Source organism: Sinocyclocheilus rhinocerous, unplaced genomic scaffold, assembly GCF_001515625.1.
Source record: "Sinocyclocheilus rhinocerous isolate Xijiao unplaced genomic scaffold, SAMN03320098_v1.1 scaffold561, whole genome shotgun sequence".
Taxonomy (NCBI): Eukaryota; Metazoa; Chordata; class Actinopteri; order Cypriniformes; family Cyprinidae; genus Sinocyclocheilus; species Sinocyclocheilus rhinocerous.
Genome location: NW_015641041.1, coordinates 1,623,352 through 1,634,181, shown reverse-complemented (window position 1 = coordinate 1,634,181; position 10,830 = coordinate 1,623,352). Strand labels below are relative to the sequence as shown.

General features: G+C 35.5%; 1 protein-coding gene across 1 annotated transcript in view; it reads right to left on the bottom strand.

Moving 5' to 3' along the window:
• Positions 1-1,797: 1,797 nt before the first annotated feature.
• LOC107754377 (plexin-B2-like) overlaps positions 1,798-10,830 on the bottom strand; it is a 190,075-nt gene continuing 181,042 nt past the window's right edge. The window contains 10 exon segments of the mRNA XM_016570792.1: positions 1,798-3,233; positions 3,609-3,683; positions 3,759-3,834; positions 4,315-4,379; positions 4,474-4,621; positions 6,115-6,275; positions 8,916-9,067; positions 9,146-9,230; positions 9,312-9,412; positions 9,500-9,656. Of these exon segments, the coding sequence (XP_016426278.1) occupies positions 3,129-3,233; positions 3,609-3,683; positions 3,759-3,834; positions 4,315-4,379; positions 4,474-4,621; positions 6,115-6,275; positions 8,916-9,067; positions 9,146-9,230; positions 9,312-9,412; positions 9,500-9,656 (1,125 nt within the window). The 3' untranslated portion in view covers positions 1,798-3,128.

Genomic DNA, 10,830 nt, shown 5'->3' with positions numbered 1-10,830 from the left:
TTTTGAAAAATCACATACCCTGCCTTTAAATAAATGAAGAACATGTCAAGTAAAAATAATATAGCGTATATATATTTAGCAAAATGTTCCTCTCTAGAGTTTTATTTTCTACCTAACTGTCAAGTTTATAAACATTGAATGGCTTTCCTGAGGTAAATGTACGGTACTTGACATTTAGTTTTATTGACGTCTTTCTGCGGTTAAAACGCTGATTGAGGCACATGATACATTTCAGTAAGTTGTACTGTATCTTTCAACATACCTTCTGATGTTCGTTTATTTATTTCGTCCTATAACTTTAATTAAAGTGCAACCTATGACTCTGAAGCTATGGTTTGAACTGAGGCGCTATATAGCGATCGGTCACTCCACATTTAAGAGCACCAAAACAGTACTTATTGATTGAATTTTGTAATAAAATAGACAGAATTTGAAAGCTAAGACTTTATTTCTTATCAAATGTAACAAAGCACTAAGCTTACTGCGATTTACTGGATAGGATGCACACTCGATAGGAACGACACGAGGGTGAGTTAATGATGATCACACGTTTATTTTAGAGTGAACAATCCCTCTAAAATCAAAGAGTAATTGGCAAGAGTAGACTCGAAAGCATGGAGTCAGAATCACACATGCAGTTACGATCATCAAACGCAGCTCCCGCTGCTTGTGTTAAAGCAGACGGGAAGAGAGAGGGAAGGCCGGCCCGTGCCAAAGCGCTTCACGCCTAGCAGCTCTGCCCAACTCTCTGACAGAAAGAGAAACGGAGAGATCTGACATCGCATGCCATCTGCTACCACGAAACCGCTGCTCTCAGATCAGTAACAGGCAGCGAGATCAGACTATTTCCATAGAGAAGGCCGTGAAACTCCCTGACCCGCTACAAAACTTGAGTTCAGTGGGCCACATTAACAGAAAACCTGTTTAAAGACCCTGTGAAAGTAAAATTGGAGTTTTGTGGGTTTTATGTCATGTCTGTTAGCTTTAAGGCTAACATTTATATGTTAATGTACCTTTAAATACTGACAAAATACATTTGTTTAAATGTCAGGGACTATATTTTCTGTCAGAAGGATGAAAAGTATGTAATATTTTGTAGAAACAGTTTAATGAAATCAATCGTGGCCATGCTTTGTAACTCCAAACAAAACCCTTTAGCCTTGACTATATTCTAGTACCTTATTGCTTGGTTTTATCAGATACACAACCGTTCAAAGGTTTGGGGTGAGCAGGCTAAGATTTTTTTCTTCAAAGAAATTAATACTTTTATTCAGCAAGGATGCATTCAATTGATCAAAAGTGACAGTAAAGACATTTATAATGTTACAAAATATGTTTCAAATAAATGCTGTTCTTGTGAACTTTACAAAAAAAAAAAAAAAGTATCACACTTTCCACAAAAACATGAAGAAGCACAACCGTTTTGAACATTAATATTAATAATAAGAAATGTTTCTCGAGCACCAAATCATATCAGAATGATTTCTGAAGGATCATGTGACACTGAAGACTGGAGAAATGATGCTGACAATTCTGTGTCACAGGAATAAATTACATTTTAAAATATATTCAAATAGAAAAAAAGTTATTTTAAATTGGAATATTATATCACAATATTTCAGTGGGGAACTTAGGAATTTTAGGGAAATTACGCAGTCTTAGTGAGCTTAAGAAACTTACCAACCCCAAACTTTTGAATGGTAGTGTATATGCATGAATTGTCTATTTTCCACAATGCTCTCTAGAATGAGACTGTCCCTCACATGTTACAACTAGCACTATCAATTTGATTATTTTTTTCAGCCTGTAACGCAAAACAAAATGCTTCAAGCCTTTTCTTGATGTCTTTAAGATGACAAGCAAATGTTACATAGCTGTAAAAAAAAGTTTTGTCCAAAGATAAAAGCGTCTCTGGGAGCAGAATTTTGGCTGAGTGCTACCGTACCATCTTGTTTAGTGGCAATTAACAAACAAATTAGCGTGTCATTATCCTCCCTGCCAAAATAAAGCCATTAATGATCCAGATCACACATCTAAACCCTTTCCAATAGAGCCGCAAACAGTCGGATGAGAAGTTTTCAGTCAATCCTCTCAGCTTTGCTCAACCATCTCAGGCCAGAAACACAGTCTATGCAAGCTGAAATTGAAAACATCTATACTCTTGCATACAGCCTGTTTCAGGCATTGTTTCAGAAACGGCCAAAAATCTGTCCTGTACATCGACCGTTTGTGCTTTATGTAATAAATTCAGTCAGTAGCAAAGTTCTCACAATAAAACAATTTTCTGAAGTAAACTGAAATAAAGGCTTTGCACAGGTAAAAAAAAGAAATGCCTCATGACAACTTATTATTGCCTGTGTTGATTATTTGTGGATCTACTAGTGAGTCCATATGGCTGAACAGAAACAGTTGGTTATGAAATGGACGGCCATTTGATCGTCTAAACGGATATGTTTGGAATAACATACTAGCATACTGCAGTGCAGCACACACTATTTTGTGTCGAAATGTCTCAACTTTTGGCTCAAATAATAAGTTAAAAAGGTGTTAATAATGATAGCTGATATTAGATCACGCTGAAAATAGAAGGTCAGGATGAGTGCATTGCATTGTGGGATATAGTATTTTGTGCAGTATACTCTTGTGTTAAGGTGTGGTCACATTAGCGAAATTTCAGCATGGATCTGTCCGTGAAAACATACCGAACAGTGGTAAATGTGACTTAGTATGGGTAATATGCTAGTATGCTGTTCCGAACACATCCCATGCAAATCCTGCTGTCACCTTCAGCTGCTTTTGATTGGACGAGACCACATGTGACCTCACCGTAGGCACACCCCCTGCTCACACACACTGCAGGGTCATAGGCAGCTCCCTTTTGGTCAAAATATAGGCATCCTTTCACACACACACACACACACACACACAGAAGCTTTAAAAACAACTGATACAAGGCCGTCTATTTAAAAAGTTATTTTCCTCTTATAAAGCTTTCTGCATAAAGACTGCACATTAAAAAAAATATAGAATACGATTCTTAAAACCTTTTGTCTCTACACAGGAAGAAATTGAACATCTGATTATAGTGATGAGCTAAATACACACTGAGAGCGTTCGTTCGGACAGGGTTAGAGGTCAGTCACTTTGTTCTCCAGCGCTGCGGCGATCTGCTGCAGTCTCAGTGTTAACTGTTTACTCTGGGCAGCAGGATCTTCATCCAGAGACATGATGATCTACAGAGACAGACAACGACCATGAGCCTTCACTACACACACATTATACACACTATCTATCTATCTATCCGTCCGTCCGTCCGTCCATCCATCCATCTAATAGTCTGTCTGTCTGTCTGTCTGTCTATTTGATGTTTCCCCCCCTCCATTTTCAATCATCTTTTAGCTGTTTATTTAAATGGTCCTGCTGTGTGACAAATTCATTTTTTTCCCCGTATAGTCTCTTAATGAATGTAAAACGACTTGCATATTAATTATACAAAAAAACAACAAAAAAAAAAACAACGTAAAGCTTAAGTTCAAAATACTTGTATATGTCACTGCTGTCAGTTCTTCATGTCAGTTACCCGTGTGTGTGTGTGTGTGTGCACTCACCCCATCGTAGTATTTGCTGGCGTACCGGTAGAGCTGATGAAGAGCCACTTGAGTGTTCAGTTTGTCTGTGTGCGCCTGAAAAACAAACATAAATCATCACCAGTCTGTTAATTTTCCCTAAAACCCACAGAAAGCCCATCACACACTCACCCGTGACACTTCAGCCAGATGTGTGTTCATTTCCTGGTCACTGACTGACACCATCTGCCGGATTCCTGTATAGTACCTGTGGAGAAACACAACAGACGTCTGATCCAAACTGCAGCTAAAAACACCTACTCTGAACAGGGTTGGCTGCTTTACATATGAGTCTGAAGGTCTCTACCTGTCTCTTAAATTGCATTTAAATCTAAAACAAAAAACAAAACAAAAACAGCACAATATACTGTTGTGTATCTAAATATAACTTATTTACCTACTAAAGTGTCTCAAAAATAAAGATAATCAAGAATAACTTTAAAAGAGCAGACTAGTTCTACCTCAGAATAGCTCAATGTATCCGCCTGGGAACATAAACACAACTTGGTTTCCCAGAGGACTGATAAAAACCTGTCGCTCTGACTCCCAGATATTGCATAAACCCAGTCAATCAGATCATGCTGAGAAAGTTCTCGGCATTTCTGTGCACAACATGCATCAGACAGTCTGTAAACCATCTGTGGGCGTTCGGCTGGAGGCTGAGACTGCGTAATACTGGAGCACTTACTCGTCTACCATCCTTTTGTAGGTGGAGATCTCCTTTGCATAGAGTAATTTGTTGCTGGGAGAATCCTGCAGGCAACAGACAGAGAGAGAGAGAGAGAGCAAGTCGATAAATGATGTGTTTCTGGGTTCGTTTGTCTGTGGCTGATTCTCAAACACTTACCCGACTGAGTTTGTGCTCTGTTTTTGTGCAGGCGTCCATGAAGGTCTGAGCTATGACAGACAGAGAGGCGTCCACGACCTCGCTCACATGCACGTCAAAAATGAAGTGAGGGTTCTTCAGTATGTTTACCCAGAAACGCAGCGGCAAACTGCAAAGAGAGGCGGATGAATATTAAAGCGGCTGTGAATATGAAATACTTCACTCAGGATAGTCAAGGTTTCTTGCAACAAAACATGCAGTAATTTAGGCATTTAGTTTCACACTTCAGCAGCCTTGGTTCAGAAAGTAATTTTCATGTTCAATAAAAGTCAAGTATATAATATATATGCTTACATACAATATATATAATGTTAAATAATATATTTATATACAATTCATAGCCACCATTTATTTAATGTTCTTTTCCCCACCATTTTCAATGGTGAAAAATTTATTTTATTCCATATAATCTCTCAAATTAATATATATTTTTTTAAATACTTATGAAATATAGCATGTCACTGCTGTCACTCCTTCATGTCAACTACTATATATATATTTAGAATGGACTATTATATATATATATAGATTTATATAAATAGTAAATTCTGAAGTCAATATTTATATTTAATACATTTTATTTTAACACGCACACAAACACACACACACACGCGCGCACACACACACACGCGCACACATACATAATAAAAAGAACAATACTGCTCATTAGTACATTTTTAAGTTAAGTCAATATTTATATTTAATACATTTTTAACTTAAACTGAATAAACTTAAAAATATTTAAATATAGTATTTTGATAAATATTCACTTTTCTGAGTGGTTGCTAGGGCTCAGGTTCCTCCTTCCATGCAACATATGGGTTCTTTTCAGCGTTTTATCATCCTTTAGTCAAAAATCATAAGTCTGATGACTGAGTAAAGTAACAGCACACCTCTCTTGAACAAACTGTACGATTTGAAGAATCGTTCATGTCAAACAGTGCGGGTCGAATTATGAGCCAGAGTTTAATAATCACAGTCAGGGGTTTGTTTTAAATCTCTAACCCTCGGGATGAGCAACTGCGGTGCTCTCCTTAGCAAACACCGCTAATTATGTATTTAATCCATTTTATACTGAGTCTTTCCTGCGGTTGGCGCATAAACTCACATTTACAAATTTACAGAGCAAATAATTCACTCAATCCGCCCCTCAATACTCACTCCGTCGGAGCATGAACACGGACAGATGGCTCTGGAATTTCAAACAGGTTATTAAACAGCTCTGGCTTTTGTTTCCTGTGAGCCGGTAAAAAAAAAAAAAACTCAATTCAGATGACTGATTCTGGAATATATATTGGCAAGTCGCATCTCTGCAGAGAAACAGCGGAGAGAAAAAACAAAAGGTGTATAATAACAGAACAATTAAATTAACCAGGGACGTAATTAAGGTGTTTGTCTGGCTGTGAGTGGGTTTTATATTTAATAGAATCGCTGGTGAAGCTGCTGGAGTGATGATATTGCTCGTCACATTTATTCACATCTCAGCGGCAGCTGTCAATCACGCAGCATCCGCGGCAGCACGTCAGGCGGAATAAATGAATGCAGCGCTGGCATTAGCATTTGCCGAACGGTCTCGAGAGAGACACTCTCACTCTCTCCCACCTGTTGGTCTTCCAGATGTGTATGGTTTCTTCATCTACGTTCTCATGTCTAAGGGCTTGCTCATCCAGGAAGTCGAAAAAGTATTTAACCGCCGGCGGGACGCTGGCGCCAGAACAGAGCACACTGCGAAAGAAATCATCCACGAACTGCTGCAGCGTACCCTGAAAACACACAGACACAAAAACAGGTTAATTAGAGTTTAGCACTTTCAAATGCATTTCATTTTAAAAGTGCTGTAAGTGTTTTTTTTTTATGCGTAAAATTATTCTTCTAACTCACAGTTATCACTAAAATTCTCTCTAACGGCCCCAGGCTTTCGTGAAAAAAAAAAAAAAAAACTTTCTCAGATTTGATGCCATTTGATGTTATTATTTTTATTTTATTTTTTGTAATATTTTATAATTACAGGTTAATACACACACACAGACACACACACACATATCTAAGAAAACCTTTTAAATACACACATATATATATATATGTGTATACACATACACACACTCTCTCACACACACACACACACACACACACACACACACGTATATGTACATTTTTATTTATGTCATTTTAACTCTGCAAACCCCCAGAGCTAATTTTTATGAGATATATAAAAATATAGAGAATATAGCCTATTTGTCATATAAATGCAAAATGAAAGGAATTCAAATAATCAATATAACTTAAAATATTTAAATGATAAAGAATTAAAATTGGTGAGCAACTAAAATATTTTTACCTTTAACTATTGACAGCTCCAAATTATATAATTACTAAATTATTACTAAAAATAATTGAAATGTACAAACAAAAAAATATTAATTAAAAAACATAATTTTTTGTTTTTTTATATTTTTTGTTATATTGAGTTAAATATATAACAAAAATGTGTTTTTATAAATGTTAAGTCACTTCAAGTAAATTATTTGAGGTTCAGGTGACAAAAATGGTTGAAAACCCTTGATACAAGTTATAAAACCTGAGTTCTGAAACATCACACAGATCTTAAAAACCAGCAGAAAAGCATCTCATTTCTTCACACGTCAGCCTGCTGGGTCACTGACAGTCACACATACGCTTTTACACGCTTGCTTGAGCGCTTCTCGTCTTCACTACGCTTTGTTTCTGTCAGCACTGACAGCTTTACGTGCCGCTGAATTACTCCTGTACAAGGTGAAAGACTTGCGAGTAATTAGCCTCTCTAATCGCCCAATTTACAGCGAACGGCCTCTGACACAAGGACATGCAACAAACCAATCAAACAGAATTAGACTTACACGCTGTGAGTTAAGAGAACATGCGAGCACTCAGAAGAGTTCCTAGAGGTTTATGGAGGTTACAATAATTATATGACACACTTCCCACATTAAATACTGTTGTAGAATTGGACTGTTCACAAATCACAACTGATTATGCACCGTTTTCATCTTCCATCAAAATGTACATAGCTAAAATAATTTCTTAATCAGTGGACGGACTTTTAAAAAATTGTTATCTATTGAAATTATGTTTAATACAAGATAAATGTACATGTTTTTAGAGAATCAAATGTATTTTTCATACTTTTTACAAAAAAAAATCTAACAGAATCCAGTCAGGTGCCTGTTCAATAATGTAACAATAATAAATTTATATAAATTATATGTTCTCCAAAAAAAAAAAAATTTTTAACAATATATTAATTCAAAAATATAAACAATAAATAATTTGACAAGGTCAAATAAGTCAAATTAAAATTTTTAAATGTCTATTTAGTTATCAGTTTGAAGGGCAATTTATTTTCATTAATAAACTGATCATTTATTTCTTCATTTTATTAAATGGCACTCTCAGTTGTCTATGCAATGTTGCTTTTGACATTAATTTTCAATACATTTTACTGTTGTTTTAAAATTTTAATGATTTTAATATTTCACATTTAAATATTTTATTTATATAATAACTTTGTCTCTAAAACATCTTTTCTCCTGAAGTACACAAAACCACAAAAAAAAACAATATCATAGTCTACATTTCACAATCCAAACAAATCTGGTTAACAATATATTAATTCAAAAATATAAACAATAAATAATTTGACAAGGTCAAATAAGTCAAATTAAAATTTTTAAATGTCTATTTAGTTATCAGTTTGAAGGGCAATTTATGTTCATTAATAAACTGATCATTTATTTCTTCATTTTATTAAATGGCACTCTCAGTTGTCTATGCAATGTTGCTTTTGACATTAATTTTCAATACATTTTACTGTTGTTTTAAAATTTTAATATTTCACATTTAAATATTTTATTTATATAATAACTTTGTCTCTAAAACATATTTTCTCCTGAAGTACACAAAACCACAAAAAAAAACAATATCATAGTCTACATTTCACAATCCAAACAAATCTGGATAAAATCCAGTGTTATTTTAGAATAACTGATATACTAATATAATGTTTCTTAATACTATGAATTACATTTTATTATGTATTTTTCTTTATTTTTATTTTAGTCTTAGTTTAATTTTATTTTTTATTTATTGCTTTAGTTTGAGTTATTTTAGTACAAATTAAACTAAATTTGAGTTCAAATCAAACTAAACAAAATTAGAAACGATGCCTTGATAACTAGCTGCAATAAAATACGTTTAAGTTATTTATATTTAGTTATTATTTCAATTGACTTTTTCTTTAAGGTTTTAGTTTTAATTAACATGAATAACCCTGATCAAATCATGTCCCACCAACAAAAATGATGCAAGTCAAATATAATTTGTTTTCTAAAGGAGCAGCTCATTTAGTGAGAAGAAGAGGTCAGTACCTTGACGGAGAGCAGTCGGGTCAGATAGATCTCAGTGATGGCTTTGGTCATGGATTTGTCCTTTATACTGCCTCTCTTGGATTTCATCTCATCCAGCTCATCGGCCGGTCGCACCAGGTGAAAAACTTTATCATCCTCCAGCAGGGCGTTTCCTGTGAGTTCAGGTGAAGAGAGTGTACGAGTCAGAGCGTGAGTGACAGATCACACTTAGAAAGCAGACTTCAACTCACTCTCTTCATGGTTATCATGATTTTGGTCGTACGACTGCTGCGTGTGCTGCACTCTGGAAAGGACCACCGCTGCATTATCACATACCTAAAAGCACAAACACACACAAAAGTCACGCTTAAGACACTCGTATCTTTGCTGGACCCAAAAAACAACATATGCGCTCACGTTATAGTGTGCCAGCGTATTGATACGTCTCCATCTGCCCTCCTTCTGCGACGTCACGTCTAGATCTGACAGGATCTGTCCCGTGGAGCCGGGCCGCCATTCTGTGCAAGAGACCAGAACGCGTAAAGATGAAGCAGCGTTGTGCTGGATGTGAAATCATAACCGATTACACACGTGCGCTCACTCACCGAGGGTGACGCTGTCTACTTTGGGTCTCTGAGAGTGCGGCTGGTTTTTGTACACCTGCTCGATGATCTTCTCCTTCACCTGAGAGATGGTGTCACAGTTCAGCACCTTCACGGGGGTGATGTCGGGCCCCTCGCCCTGAACCTGCACCTGCAGCGTCTGGGGTCAGACAGCAAACTCATACACATGTTCTGAACATCCTAGAAAATACTGCTCGTTCATGAAGTGACAAAATCAATTTCCCTTCATCACCCCTTTTCTGGTAAAATAATGTGAGAATAAAGTGGCTGTATATTTTTACATCTGATATAAACACTATAAATATTATATTATATATTTTAATAAATTATAAATATAATTTCAATTTATTAAATTTATATCATATACATGTATAGAATCTTTTATTTATATTATAGGTGTAATATATAAATGACAAATATTATATTATACATGTTTACAATAAATTTGTAGTAAATGTATACAATTTGATATAAATACATTTTACAAATGATATAAATATGAATTTGCTTTATTACATTGTTTTCGCTTATTTATTCAACCTGCTTCTTTATTAATTAAACTGTAGGAAATTTAACAAAAGTTAAGCTTTTTTCAAATTTGAAATCCAAATCAAATCTGCCTTCAATCCTCACTTCCCAGGGAACGAAGATTGAATGTGTCTCTAAATACAGATATTTGGGTATTTTAATAGATGAATCTGCATGCTTCGTCTCAAAGTTTACATGCACTGGACACTGTATACCATGGAGCTCTGAGGTTCATCACTGGTTTTAAAGTCCTCACTCACCATTGTGAACTGTATGATCGTGTTGGATGGTCTTCTCTATCAATGCGGAGACTTCAACATTGGTATATATTCATATACAAAGCTATTTTAGGGCTACTTCCATCCTACCTTCTGACCTACATCAGTGTAAATAATACTGGGATCTTCGTTCACAGGATCTTTTCCTTCTGTCTGTTCTAAAGGTTAGAACTGAGCTGGGAAAAAAGGCGTTTAAGTATGCTGCTCCCTCTTCATGGAACAAATTACAGAAATCTATGAAAATTAATACGCTGGTCTCATTGGTCGCTTTTAAGAGGATGTTAACTGACTTGGAGGCAGTCACATCTGGCTGTAGATGTTCTGCCTGATGTGTTATTGATTGTGGTTTATTTTAAAGGATTCGCTATTTCAGTTGTTTTATGCTACTATATTTTATACCTGTATGTATGTATGGTTGTACTGCTGCCTATCTTGGCCAGGACACTCTTGAAAAAGAGATTTTTAATCTCAATGAGTTTCTTCCTGGTTAAATAAAGGTAAAAAAAA